Source organism: Canis aureus, chromosome 25 (genome assembly GCF_053574225.1).
Source record: "Canis aureus isolate CA01 chromosome 25, VMU_Caureus_v.1.0, whole genome shotgun sequence".
In the NCBI taxonomy this organism is placed as follows: domain Eukaryota; kingdom Metazoa; phylum Chordata; class Mammalia; order Carnivora; family Canidae; genus Canis; species Canis aureus.
The window spans coordinates 37917666-37939306 of record NC_135635.1 but is presented as its reverse complement, the minus strand read 5'-3'; the positions used below and the strand labels follow the sequence as shown (position 1 = coordinate 37939306).

The 21641-nt window shown below is 41.8% G+C and overlaps 1 protein-coding gene across 2 annotated transcripts in view; it reads left to right on the top strand.

Moving 5' to 3' along the window:
• Positions 1-2110: 2110 nt before the first annotated feature.
• Positions 2111-21641, top strand: part of A2ML1 (alpha-2-macroglobulin like 1) — a 30120-nt gene continuing 10589 nt past the window's right edge. For both annotated transcript variants that reach the window (XM_077871147.1, XM_077871146.1), the window contains exons 1-19: positions 2111-2157; positions 2580-2694; positions 3020-3129; positions 4888-5055; positions 7095-7322; positions 9260-9320; positions 9570-9715; positions 10408-10557; positions 11111-11269; positions 12527-12620; positions 12999-13119; positions 14158-14386; positions 14517-14643; positions 16227-16348; positions 16923-16974; positions 17335-17418; positions 19025-19201; positions 19366-19447; positions 19980-20136. In XM_077871147.1, coding sequence (XP_077727273.1) covers positions 2616-2694; positions 3020-3129; positions 4888-5055; positions 7095-7322; positions 9260-9320; positions 9570-9715; positions 10408-10557; positions 11111-11269; positions 12527-12620; positions 12999-13119; positions 14158-14386; positions 14517-14643; positions 16227-16348; positions 16923-16974; positions 17335-17418; positions 19025-19201; positions 19366-19447; positions 19980-20136 — 2346 coding nt within the window. In that variant the 5' untranslated portion in view covers positions 2111-2157; positions 2580-2615. The remainder of the gene's footprint in view (positions 2158-2579; positions 2695-3019; positions 3130-4887; positions 5056-7094; positions 7323-9259; positions 9321-9569; positions 9716-10407; positions 10558-11110; positions 11270-12526; positions 12621-12998; positions 13120-14157; positions 14387-14516; positions 14644-16226; positions 16349-16922; positions 16975-17334; positions 17419-19024; positions 19202-19365; positions 19448-19979; positions 20137-21641) is intronic.

Sequence of the window (21641 nt, the reverse complement as noted above, 5' to 3'; positions counted from 1 at the left end):
GGGGCATGAACACGGAGTGGGATTCTTTACCTGTGCTTTGCATCTTTACCTGCGTTTTGCAGTGCAGAGTGAGAAACAGGCAGGTACATCATGAGTTTCTTTCTAATGACCACAGGATCCAAATAGCAACAGGATTGCACAGTGGCTGGAAGTGGTACCTCAGCAAGGCATTGCAGACCTATCCTTCCAACTGGCACCAGAGGCAATGCTGGGAACCTATATGGTAGCAGTGGCTGGGGGCATGGCCTTTGGCACCTTCAGTGTGGAAGAATATGGTAGGTGGGAGAATTAGCAGGTCAAAAGGTGGGACATAATCTTGTCCCCAAATCAGCAGAGGTAAAATAAATCTACTATGGGAGGGATTTTTTAATTCATATTGAATCCATGCTAAACCAGCTAATAACTTTAGTAGGAGCATTTTACCTTAATAATCCCCCCTTAATTTAATTAATTTAATTTTGACTGTTTTTATATCCCTCTGCCCAGTCCCTATATGGTCAAATCCTCTTCCTATTTCTTTCCCATTTCGGTTTCCACCCTCTCTAGTGTTGCCTAAGTTTAAGGTGGATGTGGTGGAGCCCAAGCAGTTATCAACAGTGGAAGAATCCTTCTTAGTCAAGATTTGTTGTAGGTAAGAGTAAAGCTCTGGCTCTGGTGGAGATTAAAGCTTTATTGAGAAGAGTGACAAGGCAATGTTTTGAGGAAAGAGATTATGGGTGCAGTGGTTAAGACTTGAGATATTTTATGTGGTCCAGAATCATGACTTCTCCAAGAATACATTTTCTAATTGTGTTTCTGCCCTTACTTACTTACTTTTTTTTTTTTTTTTAAGATTTTATTTATTTGACAGAGAGCAAACACAAGCAGGGGGAGTGGCAGAAGGAGTGGGAGAAGCAGGCTCCCCATGGAGCAGGGAGCTGGACACAGGGCTCCATCCCAGGACCCTGGGATCTTGACTTGAGCCAAGGCAGATGCCTAACCCACTGAGCCACCCAGGGACCCCCTGTCTGCTCTTACTGTCCCCTGCTCGCTCAGTCAGCATTATTGACTTAGTGTCTACCTTATGCAGAACACAATATTGAATCCTATGGAGAAATAGTAGTAAGGAGAAAGAAAGACACTATCTCTGTCCTTCAGATGGTACTTATTGTGTAGTGGCAATATCGTAAGGCTTTGAGTGAGGCAGGGATGTGAGCAAGACTAGTGAAGGACTGTCATTTCTTTCAGAAGTTAGGGTATAGAAAAGAAGGGAAAGTGGTGGTTAGGAAAAGGAGGGTTGGATCTTAAGTGGAATCTCCCAACTCTGACTTCTCATGCTTTTCTGGGTTAGGTACACCTACGGAAAGCCCATGCTAGGGACAGCACAGGTATCAGTGTGTCAAAAGCCATATAGCTACCATTTTCCAGAGCCAGAACAGCAACAGCTACCTGACAGATGCACAAACCTTTCTGGACAGGTGAGTAAATGGGTTGTGGAAAAGAAGCTTATTCGTATGTCCTAATGGGTAGCTAAGCACTTGTATAAAAAAATCAAGAAAGGAATTTAAGAAATGAAACAGATGAACATGGGGGTAAAAAGAGAGGCTTTTAACTCTAGAGAACAAACTGACGGTTGCTGGAAGAGGAGTGAGGGAATGGAGTAACTGGGTGGTGGGCATTAAGGAAGGCACTCGTGATGAGCACTGGATGTTATATATAAGTGATGAATCACAAAATTCTACTACTGAAACTAATATGTTAACTAACAGGAATTTAAATAAAAATTTTAAAAAGAAAAAAGAATTAAAAAATGGTAAAAAAAAAAAAAGGTGGTAAAAAACCCAAAGTAGAAATCATTTCACACAATTATTGCCCTAGTTCCTTTTTCTTTTTTTTTTTCTTTTTAAAGATTTTATTTATTCATTCATGAGAGACACAGAGAGACAGAGACATAGGCAGAGGGAGAAGCAGGCTCCCTGCAGGGAGCCGGATGTGGGACTTAGTCCCAGGACCCTGAGATCATGACCTGAGCCAAAAGCAGACGCTCAACCACTGAGTCAACCAGGTGCCCCTTATTGCCCTAGTTCCAAAGAACAGAGAAGTCTTCTTTATTCTAAACAGATGAATTTTTTTAGAATTCTATCACAGACTCAAGAAATTAACCTAAATCCTTGGAAGGTACGATTTTCCTTCCCTGCAGTTGGTTCTTTGCCCCCTTTCATATCTTGGACCTTCAAAGTTATTCATGATTGTATATATGCAGTTGTAGACTATGTTATAGTTGAGTTTTTCTGTTTTAAAGGTGGAGAGACTAGAGCATGGAGATAAGAATTTCTTTCTTAGGGATGCCTGGGTGGTCAGTGGTTGAGCGTCTGCCTTCAACCCAGGTCAGGATCCCGGGGTCCTGGGATCGAATCCAACTTCGGGCTCCCTGCAAGGAGCCCACCACTCCATCTGCCCATGTCTTTGCCTCTCTCTCAATGTCTCTCATGAATAAATAAGATCTTTGGGGGGGGGGGAGAATTTCTATGGTACATTATGAAATGAGAGTAAAAGTTAGGTTATTCATCCTCTTTCTCTCTCCCTGATTGCGTCTCTAGACTGACAAAGCAGGATGCTTCTCAGCTTCTGTGGACATGTCTACCTTCAACCTCACTGGGTATATGTACAGCCACAGCATCAATATTGTGGCTATTGTGGTGGAAGAAGGAACAGGTAAGTGGGATATTCCTTGGTTCATTAAGAAAAGAGAAAGGAGAAGGGCTATTCCAGACTTACTCAGAGGATTTAAGACTTACCCTCATTAGTGTTTGGAAATGACTGTTCATAGTTCATAGTCAAAGGAAAATGCTAGATTCCAATCTGTCATCCATTACCTATTTCCCCAAAAGTTTGAGGAGGAGGAGTTTGTTTGGATCTTTGGCCAGAAATATGTTCAGCTTTATATTTCCAGTAGCACCATCCTTTCAGGGATTTTATGTTAAACATGAAGATGAGGATATCAGGTATTTAGGTTGTCTATGTCTGTTTCCCTCTGCAGGAGTAGAGGCCAATACTACTCGGGATATCTACATTTCTTCACAAATGGGATCAATAACCTTTGAAGACACCAAAAATTTTTATTACCCCAATTTTCCCTTCAGTGGGAAGGTATGTTAAAATTTGGTCTACACAAAAAAATGCTTTACCATCCACTGTTGCCTTCTTCCTGTAGACATATAATAATGTCTAATTTAGCATTGTTTTTAGTACTTTACACATTTACTTATTTAATCTTTATTAGAATCCAATGAGGTAGGGATCCCTGAGTGGCGCAGCGGTTTGGCGCCTGCCTTTGGCCCAGGGCGCAATCCTGGAGACCTGGGATTGAATCCTGTGTCGGGCTCCCGGTGCATGGAGCCTGCTTCTCCCTCTGCCTGTGTCTCTGCCTCTCTCTCTCTCTCTGTGTGACTATCATAAATAAATAAATAATTAAAAAAAATAGAATCCAATGAGGTAGACACTACTATTAGCCTCATTTTACAGATGAAGAGACTGAGGCACAGAGAAGTTAAGTAAGTTTCCAGAAGTTATACAGCTGGTAAGTGGCAATTAAGATCAAACCCAGGCAGCTTGCATACAGAGTATATACTCTAAATTCCTTAGGCTGTGCTGCCCTTAATCTCATGAGATGTGTTTTGAATATTAATGTGACGTTATTGCCTTTCCCAACGCCAGGGGCTCATATTCTAATGTTTAAGTTTTTGAATTTGGGACTCCTGGGTGCCTCAGTGGTTGAGTGTCTGCCTTTGGATCAGGGTGTGATTCCGGAGTCCCAGGTTTGAGTCTCACATCAGGCTCCTGCGAGGAGTCCGCTTCTCTCTCTGCCTATGTCTCTGCCTCTCTCTGTGTGTCTCAGGAATAAATAAAATCTTAAAAATCAATCAACCAATCAATCTGAATTTTAGACCTGCAAGGAAGGTATCTATCCATCTAGTGTGGCTCCTCATCTAAGCAAGATTAATGTTAAATTTTCCTCAACAGAGAGCCATTTATAGCTCCATTTAAAAAAATTTATTTATTTATTTGAGACAGAGAGAGAGAGAAAGAAAATGAGTGGGGATGGGGGAAGGGTAGAGGGGGAGGGCAAAGCAGACTCCCTGCTTAACAGGAAACCCCACATGGGGCTTGATACCAGGGCTCCAAGATCATGACCTGAGTCAAAAACAGACGCTTAATTGACTGAGCCACCTAGGCACCCACCATTTACAGCTCCTTAAACTGTTTTTTCAGAGACTTAAAATTTTGTTAGTGTCTTCTTTCTTTCTTTTTAAAAAAACATTTATTTAAGTAATCTCTATGCCCAATGTAGGGCTTGAACTCATGACCCCCAGATGAGGTGCATGCTCTACTGACTGAGCCAGCCAGGTGCCTCGCCTGTCTTCTTTCTGATACTTAAAAAATCTATCCCTCTCTTCAGCTTATATTTTTTAACTTCCAAATAACTGCTCCACAGAATAACCTTGTATATTTTTAGATACATTTAGATCCATCCTTAGTCATTTTTTCTCTAGACCAAGAGTGATCCACATTTTCTTAGGGCCTAAGGATTATACAATTTGGGAGTAAAAGGGGACTCTGTTTTAAAAAATTAAAGCAAAATAATGTACAGAGAGCCTTGGAAGGGGCCTGTGTAAATCAAGGGTCCTAGAGTTTCATTAGCTACATGGCAAATATCCAGGCTGAGCTATTTCTATTTGTTCTCCCTTCTTCATAGATGTTAGTTTCCAATGTTTGAATCACATTTACCTGTTTCTGGGCTCTTTCCTGAAATGTATTCTTTGAGTTTCTTTTATCACCTCACTTTACTTTATACTTGCACCTACTCCAAACCTAACTCTCTAATGCCCTGATAATCTTTATGCCCAGGTAAGAGTTAGGGGCCATGATGGCTCCCTTCTCAAGAATCATCCAGTATTTTTGGTGATTAATGGCATAAATGGAACCATCAACCAGACCCTAACAACTGACAATGATGGCCTTGCTCCCTTCAAGCTGGATACAGTAAATTGGAATGGGAGAGATATTTCTCTGGAGGTAAGGCTTTCCTTAGGGAAAACTTCAGACGTTTCTTGTTTCTCTCCCCTCCTCCCTCTTTTGTAATTTCATCTCCATCACTTACCAGTCCTGCTTCCCAGTTGACAAAAGGATTTGTTTATTTATGTGTTATTTTATTTTATTTATTTATTTATGAGACGGGGAAGGGCAGAGGGAGAGGGAGAGAGAGTCTCAAGCAGATTACCCACTGAGGATGGAGCACAGAGCACAGAGCCCAACACCAGGCACAATTCCAGTACCTCAAGATCCTGACCTGAGCCAAAACCAAGTCTGTGTGCACAACCGACTGAGCCACCAGGGTGCCCAGGTTTTTTTTTTTTTTTAATGTCAATCTAATAAATGACCCTTCAGATAAAAATAGTTATTTCTACTAACTTATCTTACAACATATCCCCATCTATTTGATCCTATATTTAAAATCAGAGTAAGGAGGGAAAAATAATTCAAAGTCATTTTCTTCCTTCTATCTTCCTCCGCCCACCTGCCCCAGTCTATTACTCATAACTATGACAAAAAAGGGATGCCTGGGTGGCTCATCAATTGAGCATCTGCCTTTGGCTGAGGGCATGATCCTGGGTCAAGTCCCACATCGGGCTCCCTGTGAGGAGCCTGCTTCTCCCTCTGCCTATGCCTCTGCCTCTCTTTCTGTGTGTCTCTCATCAATAAATAAATAAATCTTAGGGATCTCTGGGTGGCGCAGCGGTTTGGCGCCTGCCTTTGGCCCAGGGCGCGATCCTGGAGACCCAGGATCGAATCCCACATCGGGCTCCCGGTGCATGGAGCCTGCTTCTCCCTCTGCCTGTGTCTCTGCCTCTCTCTCTCTCTCTCTGTGACTATCATAAATAAATAAAAATAAAAAAAATAAAAAATAAAAATAAATAAATCTTAAAAAAAATGACAAAGAAGAAAACTCTAGGTTTTGGACAACTTATAGGGAAGGCTACTAACATCGGTTATTGACTGTGACACAATGCTGCTCAACAAACAACTACAAAACTTTAGTATGATACAACAAGCATTTATTGCTCATGCATCTGGGGTAGTCAGGCCACTCTGCTTATCTTGGTGGGCTTTCTTACATGTGTGTGGATCAACTGACTGAAGGCCAGTCTCCCATGCTCTGGCAAGCTGTCCTGGGTGTATATATATATATGTATTTTAAAGATTTTATTTATATATTTATTCATGAGAACAGAGAGAGAGAGAGAGGCAGACATTGGCAGAGGGAGAAGCAGGCTTTTTGCAGGGAACCTGATGTAGGACTCGATCCCAGGACCAGGGATCATGCCCTGAGCTGAAGGCAGATACTCAACCACTGAGCTACCCAGGCATCCCTGTCCTGAGTATATTCTTATGGCAACAGTGAGATATAGGAGTAAAAGTGTACTCCCCAAGGGTTTTTCTAGGCCTCTACTTAGCTTGCTTATGCTCACATCCCATTCCCAGCAAGTCACGTGGTGGGCTTGCAGGTAGGCTAACAGGGCATTCATTGTAAGATTATATGATAAAGGACATTAATCCAAGGAGGGAGGAATTGTGCTGTTAATGCCATCATTCAGCCATACTACTTAAGCAAACATACAATTTGTGTTGTGGCTAATTTAGTTCTTTACACGAGGCTCTCACTCTACTTAGAAATAACTACCTCTAAGTTATAATAATCTTGTTGTCTTTTATGCCTAGTTTTATTATCCATAGGTTGTATTCTTTAATTTCTGTGTAATCTTAGCCATGCTTATCTATATCCTCTGCATCAGTCCATGAAGGTTTATCATCCATAATTGCCCCTTACTTCATAGCTATAATTCAGCCCTTATGTCACTCCACTATATACCAAAATGCTGCCGTGAGGAGTTTCTCAACCATCCTTGGTTGGACCTATTGTAAAATATCTACATGCCATTCTTAGGCAATGAAGATTTGATTGAGAGGGATCTGTTTAAAAACCATAACAAGTCCATGGGCTTAATATGGTTGGGGTATATGTTAAAAGCCTTTTTCTATCTCTCTTTTCTTAGGCCAGATTCCAAATGGAAGATTTGGTATATAATCCAGGAGAGAGGCCTCATTACTACCAAAATGATTATCTGCACCTGCAGGCCTTCTACAACACAACTCAGAGCTTCCTTGGCATCCACCCGCTAAGTGGACTCTTGGCATGTAGCCAGCCCCAGGAAGTGCTGGTGGACTATTACATTGATCCAGCTGATGCAAACCCTGACCAGGAAATCATCTTCTCCTACTATGTGAGACAGGGAAATGAGGGCTGGTGAAATTGCACTAGGGAAGGAAAGGAAATGAGGAGAGTGAGCTGGAGAGGGTGAATAGACTGTCTAGAGATGTAATGCAAGTCACATAGGTAATTTCAAAATGCTTAGAAGCCATATTTAAAAAATTAAAAGAATAGGTAAAACTAATTTAATCTATTTATTTAAAAAGATTTATTGATTTATGAGAGAAAGTGAGAAGACATATGCACAAGTAGGGGGAGGGGCAGAGGAAGAGGGAGAGAGAGAATCCCAAGCAGATTCTCCACTGAGCATGGAGACTGACCTGGAACTCCATCCCAGGACCCCAAGATCATGATCTGAGCCAAATCAAGAGTCTGCCACTTAAAAAAAAAAAAAAAAAAAAGAGTCTGCCACTTAATTGACTGAGCCAGCCAGGCACCCCTATGTAAAACTAATTTTAAAAATATATTTTAGGGGCACCTGGCTGGCTCATTTGGGGGAATGTGTGGCTTTTGATCTTGGGGTCATGAGTTCAAGCCCTATATTGGGTATGGAGATTCCTTAAGTAAGTAAACTAAAAAAATTTTTAAGTAAACAATGATCATATATACCTAACATATGATCATGAAATCCACATCAAAATTATTAATAGATATTTCACATTTTTTGTTTCAGCTGAGTTTCAAGTCTTTGAAACTCAATGTATTTTATAGTAGCCACATATCAAAGGCTCCAGCAGTCACTTGTGGCTAGTGGCTAGCATATTGCACAGTGTAAGTGCAAAGGATGAGGGGAGATGAGAAAAAAGAAATTTTAAACAGGAAAATTGTGTGGGAAGATAAAATGAGGAATTAAGGACAAAACATTGCTGGCCAGGGTTGATTGGGAGCTGGGTGGGTGAGGGAGGGAGAGAGGGAGGAAGGTATGGGACTCAGAATAAATTTCATGGTGTTTCATTGGTCAATATTTTAAAATAGATGATAAAGGTTAAAATTAATATGAATAGCAGCTTTGTTGTGGAAAGCTATAACTTGTAGCTTGAAGGAAATGTGTAAAGATAAGCAGCTTTATTGGTCACCTTGGTGATAGTAAGGAATTAGATTTGTGTAAATACTGGGTTTGATGGCACAGAATCTCTCTTCTCTTATCATCCTCTCAAAGTTTCTGAAGGATTTTTCTCCTCCCCATTGACTCATTTCAGTGTCTTCATCAAGCTGAAACAATCAGCCTGACACAACAGAATGAGGAGTCAGGGTGATAGAACATGCAATACCTTCCAGGACAGGGATGTGGTGAGGCCCAGAAGAAGTAGCCAGGCTGATTAGTATAGAAGGGCTGAGTGTCAGCTGGGAGTCTGAGGAGCTGGCTATAAAGCTGTTGACAGCAGTCTGAGGTGACAGCCCTGCTTAGAAAGTTTCACTGAATTTGGTTTCAAGGGAGTGAACAGGAAGGAAAAGGAAAGTCAGAGGATTTCTCCTCCAGAGACTCAAATGTCAGAGAGCTCAAGGTAGTTTAAAGGATACTCATTTCCGTTGAATTTTTAATTAAGTGATCATAAGAAAAAAGGTAATGAAGATGGATTTTAGGTAACTTAATGTTATTAAAATTACAAAAGAATAAAACCTGAAGACCTTCAAGAATTGGTAGATAGCTATCTGTTGTGAAGAGTGGTTTCTCTTCTATTTGGGCCCAAGGTACTAAGTAAGACCTTTGTCTCCTCCCATCTACCCCTGTGGTTCTCAGGCAGACCCCCAGGAGGAAGAATCATCAGGACTCTTGGCACCATCTGACATTTGACAAACTGATGGACACTGCCTGAAGTATTGGCCCAGGCACTGGAGCTATGAAAGGAACCTCTCCTTACAGAGGGCAGGGATACTCCAGAGTAGGGTCAAGTCTAAACTCCTATCATTTCTGTACTGTTGATTTTTTTTTCCCCCTTCTTTTTTTAGTTAATAGGGAAAGGGCACTTGGAGATGGAGGGACAGAAACACCTGAACTCTGAGAAGGAAGGTGAGTGTTCATGTTTCTGTTGAAAGACCAAGGATATTTTGAACTTCCAGGAAATATTGTTATACTAGAAGCAAAAGAAGAAGCAACAAGAACAGGACACTAGTGATAACCACAGGAGGACAGGAAATGGGAAGTAACTTGTACTACAAGGCCTATAGCTGGCCCAATGAGAAGAGCAGGCATGTGGTTGGAGATTATTGGTCGACAAGTGTGCATTCTCATCTCTGTGTATTCTCTTTTCTTTTTCAGGAATGAAAGGCTCCTTCTCCCTCTCACTGACCTTCAATTCCAGACTAGCCCCTGATCCTTCCCTAGTGGTCTATGCCATTTTTCCCAGTGGAGGCATTATAGCTGACAAAATTCAGTTCTCAGTAGAGATGTGTTTTGACAATCAGGTAAAATGGCAGTTGAGGAAGCTGAAGAAAAGGTCTGGGCATAGAGATGTGTATGCTGGGGTTGGAAATCAGGCAGATGCAGGGAAATAAGATCATATTGAAGTCAATGTCATTATTGTATTTATATTTTCAGTATGTTTTGCTGAAATCTATCTCCTGCTTCTTTTTAAGAAGTCCTGCTGGGAAAAAAAAAAAAAAAAAGAAGTCCTGCTGGGAGAGGCATCTGGGTGGCTCAGAGGTTGGGCATCTGCCTTTGGCTCAGGGCGTGATCCCGGGGTCCCGGGATCGAGTCCTACATCAGGCTCCCCGCATGGAGCCTGCTTCTCCCTCTGCCTGTGTCTCTGCCTCTCTCTCTGTGTCTCTCATGAATAAATAAAATATTTAAAAGAAAAAAAAGAAGAAGTCCCTGCTGGGAAATTGTATATTCTATTTGGCTATTCTTTCTTTCTAGTTTTTGTCTCTTAAACTTTCTATATTATTCTGTGCTATGCTGCTTACTTTTTCCAATTATACCACAAGATGTGTGTTCTAAAAGGGCTAGACTTTACAAAAAAAAAAAAAAATCAGTATAAAAGTGAGTGAATTGTCTTGAACACCGGAGTTGGGGCATATTGGCTGATGATCCAGATTACATTGTTTCTCTTCCTCTCCAGGCTGACCTGATCCACAAGTTATCATTTCCCTTTCTGCAGGTTTCCCTTGGCTTCTCACCTTCCAAGCAGCTTCCAGGAGCAGATGTGGAACTACAGCTACAGGCAGCTCCTGGATCGCTGTGTGCAGTCCGGGCTGTGGATGAGAGTGTCTCACTGCTTAGGCCGGAGAGAGAGCTAAGCAACAACTCTGTGAGCAGTCTGCTAATGGATGGGGAAGAGGGATTTGGCAGAGAAGACAGTTTGATTGAATTAGAATAGAAGATGGATTTCAGGGAGTGGGAAAGAAAATCTGAGGGGTGGTAGGAAAGCTGGTGTGGAAGTGAAGGTAAAACAATAGTGAGAAAGGCATGGTTCATGTGGACATAGAGGTAGAAAAGGTGTGATAGGGGATAAGGGTGAAATATTATTGAAAAAAGTAAGAGAGAGATGAAAATTTAAAAGATAGGGAAGGGGTAGGGTGCCTGGGAGGCTTAGTTGGTTAAGTGTTCAACTCTTGATGTCAGCTCAGGTCTTGGTCTTGGGTCTTGAGTTCAAGTTCCACCTTGGACTCCATGCTGGGTGTGGAGCCTACTTAAAAAAAAAAGTAAGGAAAGGATTATGGTGGAACAAATACAGGAAGAATTCTGGAGTAATGAAGAGAAATATTACAAGAGCGGTGAACTATGGCACGAGACTCTGAGAGAAATTTTTCAACTGATTTCACTTTGTCAGTAGTTTATTTCCTTTTCCTCTCGTATTTCAGGTCTATAGGATGTTCTCATTCTGGTATGGCCACTACCCCTATCAGGTGGCTGAATATGATGAGTGTCCAGTGTCTGGCCCCTGGTATGCTCCTCAGCCCCTCTCAGCTATGTGGAGGCCTTGGTTCTCTGAAGGCATGGACCTTTTCCATCTTTTCCAGGTAGATGTTCTCACCCATTGTTCTTATAGAAACAATGGTGGTGGGGTGAGGTGAGGAAGGAAAATCCATATCTAAAAAAAATGAGGGACTCATGTGGGCACTGAAGGATAAAATCTTGGAAGAAACTCCTGATGTGTGAAGTAGTTTCCCTTGGTCCTTATGCTTGAACTAGGGTCCCATTTGTGCAATTGCATTGGAAGAGAGCCACTGTGAGAGGCTGTGTTCAGCCTCTCTCTGTCCCTAAGCAAACTGATTTCCATGGGATCAATCAAGAAGGAAAAATGAGGAAAGGTAGACCAGGGGTCTCTTAACATTATTATAAAAAATACTACATGAGTAGAAATTGAGTCCTTTATGTGTGAGCAGAAGTTGGGGATCTATGGCCCAAAGCTGATCAGGAAGTCTCTGAAGGAACCATGTCTTGTTCAGCTTTGTAGTCTCTCTAATGACTGACCCTTCCTAACACTCAATGTATTTTTGTTGAATTGGCTGAGCTGATTTGACGCCTGCCCTCAGAAAGTTCAGTCTAAATTAAATAGTAAGGACACAGTGACTAATATTTGGAAGAAGCATTAAACATATTTGACAATAAAATAAGTGGAATACAATTCAGCCATAAAAAGGAATGAAATCTTGCCATTTGTGACAACATGGATAGATCCTGAGGGTATTCTGCTAAGTGAAAAAAGTCAGAGAAAGACAAATACCATACAACCTCACTTATATGTGGAATCTAAAAATCAATGACAACAACAGCAAAACCAAGCTAATGGATACACAGAATAATTTGGTGGTTGCCAGAGGCAGGGGGTCTGGGGTGGGCAAAATGAGTGAAGGTTGTCAAAAGGTTCAGACATCCAGTTATAAAATAAATAAGTCCTGGGGATGTAATGTACAGCATGGTGACATCATGGTTGACATTGCACTGCATATTTGAAAGTTGCTAAAGAATAGATCTTCAAAGTGCTCATCACAAGAAAAAATTTTTTTTGTAATGATGTATGGTGATGGATGTTAACTAGACTTTTTGTGGTGATCATTTTGCAAAGTATATATTTAAAAAATTGAAAGCCTTTCACATTAGCTGACAGAAGTGAACACACCTTGGTGGCTGAGTATTGGGTATTAACCACCAGTCTCACAATTAATAGGAAAAGAATATCAGTCCTCGGGGAGTGGAATTCCTAGGCAGTTGCCCTGGTGGTAAGGGAAGGGACCACCTTAACACTTCACTCTGGTTTCTTTGGTGCCTATCAGGGCATGGGCCTGAAAATACTGTCCAATGCCAAAATTAAGAAGCCAGTAGATTGCATTCACCAGCCTCTGGAATACAGCTTTTCAATGGGTGAAGGTAAGCTACCTGTGTGACCTGTGGATCCTCTGAGATGTTTAAATCATGGCACTTGAAACTCTGTCCCTGCACTGAGCCTCTAGCTTCAGGACAGCAATGGGCTGTGGGTCATAGAAGCAGGTAGGGAGATCTCTCTCCCAGGGGAGAGCTTTTGAAGCCTGAATTCCTTACTTCTTCATCCCCTGGCCAAATCTCCTCATCTGTCACTTCCCCCTGATGGCCTTATGACTAGTCAGTTCTTCAGAGGTCCTTCCCTCTTGTCTCTGACTGGATGTTCTCTGTTTCCCTCTAAATTTCTTCCTAGTAGTTTGGACTCAAGTTATCTTACAACAGAAGTCTTCCGTTTCCCCCCAATTCCCTTATTTTTGTTTTCCTTAGCAAATTATAATATTGGTACAGTGAATTCTGAGTCATCATCTTCTTCATCACTTCAGTCAGAGGACTCTCAGGTCCGCCAGTACTTCCCGGAGACCTGGCTCTGGGATCTGTTTCCTATTGGGTAAGTGATGCTTCAAAGGTACTGCAGAGAACTCACACTCAGATCATTTCTAATGAATCTAAGTCTCAAGCAAAGAAAGTTTAATGGTGATATGGGAAATTGCTTCTTTCCCTGAATTCTTAGGGAATTATAGACAATCCTTCAAAACAAACTCACATGTCTCCACATTTACACAGTGCAGACAGCACATTCTGAGTCCAGGTCCAACAAATATAAAGGCACATGTTGACATCAATTCCTGCTCACTGCTTACCTGATTTTTTTTTCTCTACAATTTTATTTATTTGACAGAGAGAGAAAGAGCACAAATAGGCAGAGCAGCAGGCAGAGGGAGAGGGAGAAGCAGGCTCCCCACTGAGCAGAGAGCCTGATGTGGAGCTCTATCCCAGGACCCTGGGATCATGAGAAGCTGAAGGCAGACTCTTTTTTTTTTTTTGAAGATTTTATTTACTTATTCATGGAAGACACAGAGAGAGGCAGAGACATAGTCAGAAGGAGAAGCAGACTCCCTGCAGGGGACCCAATGCAGGACTTGATCCCAGTACTCAAGGATCACACTTTGAGCAGAAGGCAGTCGCCCAACCACTGAGCCACCCAGGCGCCCCTTACCTGCTCATTATCCATGAACGAATGACATAATGACAAGCCCCATCTCATCCCAAGGCACATGTGTCCTGCAGCCCCATGAAAAGATGCTCAATATCACTAATCATCAGAGATAAGCAACTCAAAACCCCAATGAGATATCACCTCACAGATTCAGAGGGCACTGGCCTCTTTCAGATATGTTTGCACACATGTGCCCACCTTTACTCACTCACCCCCTCACATACTCAAGTACCCCCTTTCTCCATATTCCTAGCCACCTACTTGAAGGTTCACACTCTGAGATTTGCATGTTCCTCAGTTCAGTTGGCTTTTTATATTCCTCCACCATCAGCAACAACAAAAAATGACTTTGGCAGTGAATATCTATAGCTTAATTCACAATGTTCTCCTCCTGCTATGTACCTCACTTGGGTTCTTGTGTCCTCACAGTGACTCAGGGAAGGAGGCTGTCCATCTTACAGTTCCTGATACCATCACTGAGTGGAAGGCCATGACTTTTTGTACCTCCCAGTCCAGCGGCTTTGGTCTTTCACCTACTGTTGGACTGACTGCTTTCAAGCCATTCTTTGTTGACCTGACTCTCCCTTACTCAGTAGTTCGTGGGGAATCCTTTCGCCTTACTGCCACCATCTTCAATTATCTAAAGGACTGCATCAGGGTAAGATCTGGGGATACAGGAAGCAGATGTCCCTGGAAAAGAGATGAGATGTGTCTTCACCCCCACATTTCCCTAAGCCTCTGTGGGTTGTTTCCTGTACTCAGACCCTTTATTTCTTAAACATCTGTAGGTTCAGACTAATCTGGCTACATCAGATAAATACCAGGTGGAATCGTGGACAGATTCTCAGGGATCCAGCTGTCTCTGTGCTGATGAAGCAAAAACGTATCACTGGAATATCACAGCTATCAAATTGGGTAAGAGAAGGAAGTGGTAGAGGAATAAAGGAAAGCATACAGCAAAAGCTCAGTGATTGAGAACTTTACCTTTTCCTGTCCTGCATTTGCTTTGTTCTTTCTTCCTCATTTTGTTTACCTCTATTTTTTTCCCTCCTAAGTCTATGCTATAAATAAATAAGCAGATGTTTTTTGATAGATCATGAAAAAATTATCCAAACAAGATTACTATGAGTGTGAAAGGGGAGCTTTTAGGGTGTCTGAATGGCTCTGTCCGTTAAGCATCTGCCTTCTGCTCAGGTAATAATCCCAGGATCCTGGAATTGAGTCCTGCATCGGGCTCCCGGTTCAGCAGGGAGTCTTCTTCTCCTTCAACTTCTCCCTCTTGCTCGTGCTCTCTCTCACTCTTGCTCTCAAATAAATAAATAAAATCTTAAAAAAAGAAAGGAAAAGGGGAGCTTTTGATATTTATGCCAGGACAAGGGATATATAGTCATGTTACTAATCAAATAGTTACTACGAGCCCACCACTATTCTAACTGCTTGGCATGTAGTAACTCATTTAAAACCCTGGTTTTCAGAAGTATTTATACTTCTAAAACTATCTATAATATAAATATTCTATCTACTACGGCTTGACAAATCACCCTAAAACTTAGTGGCTTGGGGCGCCTGAGTGGCTCAGTCTGTTAAGCATCTGCTTTTGGCTCAGGTCATGATCTCAGGGTCCAGAGTCATGCTAAGTGGGGAGTCCGCTTCTCCCTCTCCCTCTGCTCCCGCCACCCCCTGCTCATGCTGTCATTGTCTCTCAAAGAAATAAAATCCTTTAAAAAACCCAATAATTTAAAGGCTTAAAAGAGCAAACATTTATGATCACCCAGTTTCCATGGGCCAGTAATCTAGGTGCAGAATGTAGCAGGGTGCCTCTAGCTCAAGGTCTGTCATGAAATACCAGTCAAGCTGTCAGCAGGGCTGTGTTCTTATCTGGAGACTTGACTAGGAGATGATCCATTTCCACACACCTTCCAAAGTCTCTGTCCCTCACAGGCCACAATTCTTGGCCTCAGCTGTGGGCCAGTAGCCTCATCAGTATCTCATCACATGAATCTTTCCACTGGGCTGCCTCAGGACAGGACAGCTGGCTTCCTGCAGAGCAAGTGGCCCAAGAGAAAGAGTGCACCTGAGACAAAAGCTATATTCTTTTTTATAACTTAATCTCAGAAATGGCATCTCATTGCTCCTGCCCTATCCGCCTCATTAAAAGTGAGTCACGTAGTCCAGCCCATGCTCTGAGAGGAATTTACACAAGGTGTAAATATCGGGATGCAGGGATCACTGGGGGCCCTCAAAGGCTGTCTGCCTCACTGGACCACCATTTGGACTTCACCTGGAAGCTTGTTAGAAATGAAAAAAAAAAAAAAGAAAAAGAAAAGAAATATCAGTATAGGTCTTGCCCCAGATGTACTGAGTCAGTTTGTATTCTAAAAGATCCACAGGTCTTTGCATGCCATTAAGTTTAAGAAGCATTGGTCTAGAGGGGAAGAGACCTCTTTGGTACCTCTCGTAATAGGGTTAATGCCTTCCTTTCTCCTTCTTTCTTCTAGGTCATGTAAACTTTACTATCACTACTAAGATTCTGGACAGCAGTGAACTCTGTAGGGGGGAAAAGGGGTTCATTCCAGCAAAGGGCCAGAGTGACACACTTATCAAACCAGTTCTGGTCAAGGTGAGTTTTCTGCAGGCCTAGCTTCGGAGGTGGAGATAGCAGTCACCCCAGGGATGTTGTGTGTGTGTCTAGCTATACTGTGAGTCCCTCACAGGTGTCTCATTCCCACTTCAATCAGGTAGCTCACCTTCCTTCTTCTGTGGTGCCTTTCTGCCCTTAATTATTTGCTTAACCCATTCCAATGCTCTATGAAAGTGCCTAATACAGTACCTGGTACTTTATTATAGAGACGCACTAAATGTCAGTTTCTCTTATTAAAATCTCTAATATTATCATTAATTGCTTTTTTCATCCCATTATGAATACCATTGTCAGTCCTCCCTCTTAGAAGTTTTCTAAACTTGTCCTTAGTTCTATCCCATTCTCAGAAAGAATTTTATTGATAGGCTCATCCCGGCATTGAAATAGAGTTCTCCTGAGTTTCAAAGAGAAACTCTGTTCTCTCCAATTCTAAGAAGCCCTGGAGGCACAGGGAGGGCTTCTCCCCATTTCCCTTCCGCTTCCTGTTCCTTCATTGCCACCTGCCCAGACATTCATCTTCATTGTTTTTACCCTATGTCTCTCTTCATGTCAGCCTGAGGGAGTCCTTGTGGAGAAGACATACAGCTCATTGCTATGCCCAAAAGGTGGGTGAATACAGAGAGGGGTTGGTGCTGAGAATTTCCCTAGGCAACAAGAGATTTTTGTAGGCTAAGGAAGGAATATACAGGACTAGAAGAAATAGGAGAATCTGGAGTGCTATCCCTAGTAGGGTGGATTAGCTGAGAGACACGATGAAGAAGAAAAAATGTACAACACAATTATGTGTTTTGGGGGGATTTATTTTCAGCAGAGAGCACTATGAGTAGGTTAAAAAAATTGCCTCCATCCAATGGAAAACACTGGGTACAGAAAACATTAGATTATAGACAGTTTTCCTATGGTTTGGGCTTGAACTCCCAATACTTCTACCTTCTATAGTTTCTCCTTTTCTCTGCCTCTCACAGGACAAGTGGCTTCAGAATCTATCTCCCTGGAGCTCCCTGTGGATGTTGTTCCTGATTCAACCAAGGCTTATGTTACAGTTCTGGGTAAATAGCCAGAGATCCTTGTTCAAAAGAAAAAAAAAGACTGAAATCTGCCAAAGCATGGAGTGGGGTTGGCCATGTAGACTTATCTGAAGGAAGGCATGTTAGATTAGAAGTGACAGAGAGCTTATTTTATAGTTGGTAAATACACTCTATAAGTAACAGTACACGTGGGATTAGATAGATGTATGTGATAGTTAAAAACAGAAAGGAGTCTGGACAGAGGAAGTTAAAGGTCAAGGAAGCTTCATATGTATTTAGGTTCACCAACATGGTCTATAAATTGAGTAGAGAAGAGACATAGTGTTTGTAGCAGCCATTTAAAAAATGAAGACTTTATTTGAGTATAGTTTAGGGAAGATAAAACTATTTACACAGATGGGACACTTCACTCTGGGCAAGGAGAGGGATTGAGTAGAAAAGCATGAGCTTGAAAATAATATCTGAGTTGGGATCTTGGTTCTACTATTTAATGGCCATGTGACCTTGAAAAAATTAGTGGACAGTCCTGATCCTTTTTTTCCCTCTGTAAGACAGTGATGATAACCTACCTCTAAGATTGGTATAAAAATTAAATATAATATAAAGTTTCCAGGGATCCCTGGGTAGCTCAGTGGTTTTGCGCCTGCCTTTGGCCCAGGGCCGATCCTGGGGTCCCAGGATCAAGTCCCGCGTTGGTCTCCCAGCATGGAGCCTGCTTCTCCCTCTGCCTGTGTCTCTGCCTCTCTCTCTCTCTCTATGTCTATCATAAATAAATAAAAATAAATCTTTAAAAATATATATATAAAATTTCCATATGTATCTAGCATATAGTAGGAGCCCTGGATGTGTTAGATTATTTCTTTATATTTATCCCTACCAAAATACTTTCCAGGTTAAAATTTCTCTATCTTTGAAGGTATTAGATTCATACTTGTCATATAGAACTCATTGTAGTATATAGCTTACTCTCTAGGCTTGTCTTTCATACTGCATTGTGGGCTCCTTGAGGACAACAGCCATGTCTTTTTAATTTCTATTTCTGGTACATTTCCTGCCACATAATTGACATTAGTACATGTTTAGATTTGAATTGAACTTAATGGCTAAAGTGCATTAATGGGTCACTTATGTCAGGCTTACTGGTTTATAAAATAAATATATGGCTAGGTCAGTAGCTATAACTGGAAAAAGGTGCCGGGATTGTGTGTGCTTGAGGGGAACATGGCAATTTGGAGGATAATGTATTTATATGTGGTGGAGGACCTTAGCAATTGAGTCTAAGTATTGTGGGTTTTGTTATGTCACTACCAGCCCCAGTGACACGTCCTCTTAAAAACCCCGAATTCCCCTAGGTAGCCTATGTACTTCTCTGTGTATTCCAGTACCTTGTGTGAACCCGATATTATAGTGCTATATTATAATTGTTTAAAACGAATCTACTTATAATGTTCTGTCAATGTTTACCTCTCTGATTGTGATCTTTTGAGGTAAAGACTGTATTTGACTTATTGTCTCCTAGGCACAGTGTAGGTACTCAACTAAATGATAGCTGGTACATGTTTGTTAAATGAAAGACGTAACTCACAAGGGCTCCTTCTATCATCAACTTTCTCCTTTTGGATCTCAGGAGACATTATGGGCACGGCCCTACAGAACCTAGACAATCTGGTGCAGATGCCAAGGGGCTGTGGGGAGCAGAACATGGTCTTGTTTGCTCCCATAATCTACGTCTTGCAGTATCTGGAGAGGGCAAGGCTGCTGACTGAAGAAATCAAGTCTCAGGCAGTGGGTTTCCTGAAAATAGGTGAGTTGGTTCAATCTTTCTTCTTGGACAAATTCTCTAGGACCCATGATAAGTTAATAAGATACAGGGGAGTTCCCCCTGAAGTGTTCTGCACCCTTGAAAGCCTTGAAAGGCATATTTTTTGAAGTTGTCCCTGTGATCTAACATCATATCTGGCTTCCCAGGGTACCAGAAGGAGCTAATGTACAAACACAGCAACGGCTCATACAGTGCCTTTGGGGAGCAGGATGGAGATGGAAACACATGGTAATATTGCCCAGTTCTCAGTGTACTCCAGAGCATAATTCCTGGGTCTAAGGAACAATTCCTCTATCTCTCCTCTTAACCCTATTTCTTCTTCTTTTTAAAATTTTATTTAAATTCAATTAATTAACGTATAATGTATTATTGGTTTCAGAGGTAGAGGTCAGTGATTCATCAGTCTTATATAACACCCAGTGTTCATTATATTACGCGCCCTCCTTAATGTCCATCACCCAGTTACCCTATCCCTTCACCTCCCTCCCCTCCAGTGAACCCGTTCCTTCTTATATCTATCTTCTCTACCTCTTTAATATTGTTTATTTCAGCCTCATGTATGGTCAAGCCCCTCACCTTTCTCCCTGACCTTGTGACTCTCCAATTCTTGTCCCCATTAATGCCCAATAATATCTCCCTTTTTTAGCCTTATGTTTTCTTAATCCTCTTCTGGAACCATATACCAAAATAAAATATAAAACTATTGTACCCTTGCTGGGGAATCCCCCTTCATGCCACACTTCTGTCTTTACCCATATAGGCTGACAGCGTTTGTCACCAAATGCTTTGGCCAAGCTCAAGAATTTATCTTCATTGATGACAAGAATATCCAGGATGCTCTCAAGTGGATGGCGGGAAACCAGCTCCCCAACGGTTGCTATGCTAATGTGGGAAACCTCATTCACACAGCTATGAAGGTGCAAATCTGCCCTAGGGTCTTCAGCCCACTGTCAGGTCTGGGAGGAATTTGCACCTCTGACTAAGCAGAATCAAAAGAGCATAAGCCTGGGAGTCAGTGTTCTTTAGGTCTGAGTCCTAGCTCTAAGTGACCTTGCTCAAAATGCTTAACCAATCTGAGCCTCAGCTTCCATATCTGTAGAATTAGAAAATGTACTGACGCATGGCTCTCACATCAGCAGCTCCTGAGAACGAGTTTGAAATGCAAATTCTAGTCCTACCCTGGACCTACTCTGAGAAACTCTGGGGATGTGGGCCAGCAATTTGTATTTTTAACAAGCCCTGGAGGTGGTTCTGACATTTGTGAAAGTATGAGAACCACTGGACGAGACATTCACTGAGTTGTATACTATCTCCCTAAATCTGGAGCAAGGCCATTTTGGTGAGGACTGATAGACAGCCTAGTGTTTTTTGTAAGAGGTTTACTCTGTGCCGGGCACTGCTCTAAGCACTTCGTTTATTTGATATTACTTAATGTCTACAACAAATTAATGAGCTAGCTGCTGGTATGCCATTATTAATCCCATTTTACAGATGAAGAAATTTAGGTGCAGAGATTAAGTGAACTGCCCAAGGTGAATGCTAATGCAGGGTAGGACTGTAATTTGAATCATGGCCTCAGAACTCCACAGGCACTGCCCTTGCCCATTCACTGCATTGCTGGTACCCCTCCTGAACACAGGATGAGGTGTTACGATACATCCGGAGAATTTGTTCAATTCAGAGTATGCCCAGTGAAAGAAAAGATTTGTATGTATGTTACTAGAGAAATCATTTACATTGCTGTTCCAGGGCTTGGATTACAAATCTTGAGCATTAAAAAAAAAGTCTCTATAAAGGATTCATTAGTTTTCCTTATGCAAGATTTTATTAGTGCCCCCAAGGTGCTCTCCTCTTACATACTGTGTGAAATACATGTGGAAGTAGCACAAACCAGGGCTTGACTCCAACAAGATCCCAGAGGTCTTCCCTTTTCCTCTTTTACCAGACCCAGCCAGTCTATTAAGAAACCCATCACCAGTATAGCAAGCTTAGTGGTGTAGTGCAGGAGCTCCATAATTAAACTCCCTGAGTTCAAATCCTAGTCCCTGTTTATTAGCTGTGTAATCTCGAGCAACCTGTTTAATCTTTTTTTTTTTCTTACGGAATTCCTTATAGGATGAGGATAACAATTTAGATTAGCTGTTTTTAAAAACTTGCTAATATCTTTCCATGAAAGGGATTAAACAGGGCAGGTGTCACCTTATCTCTCCTGGAGAAGAGGCTGGGCCTTTTACTTCTGGAGAGGATGTCCATTTGAAGAGGCACAGATTCAGTAAGAACCTGAGAATAAGAGATTTTTCTCCTTATCCCCTCCACTGTGTTTGTTTGCTTATTTGTTTAAATAATCCACCCATTAAGAGGGGATGCTTTTTTGCAAATTGCACATAATTCTTGCATATGCTGTGCTGTCTGCTGCCCTGAC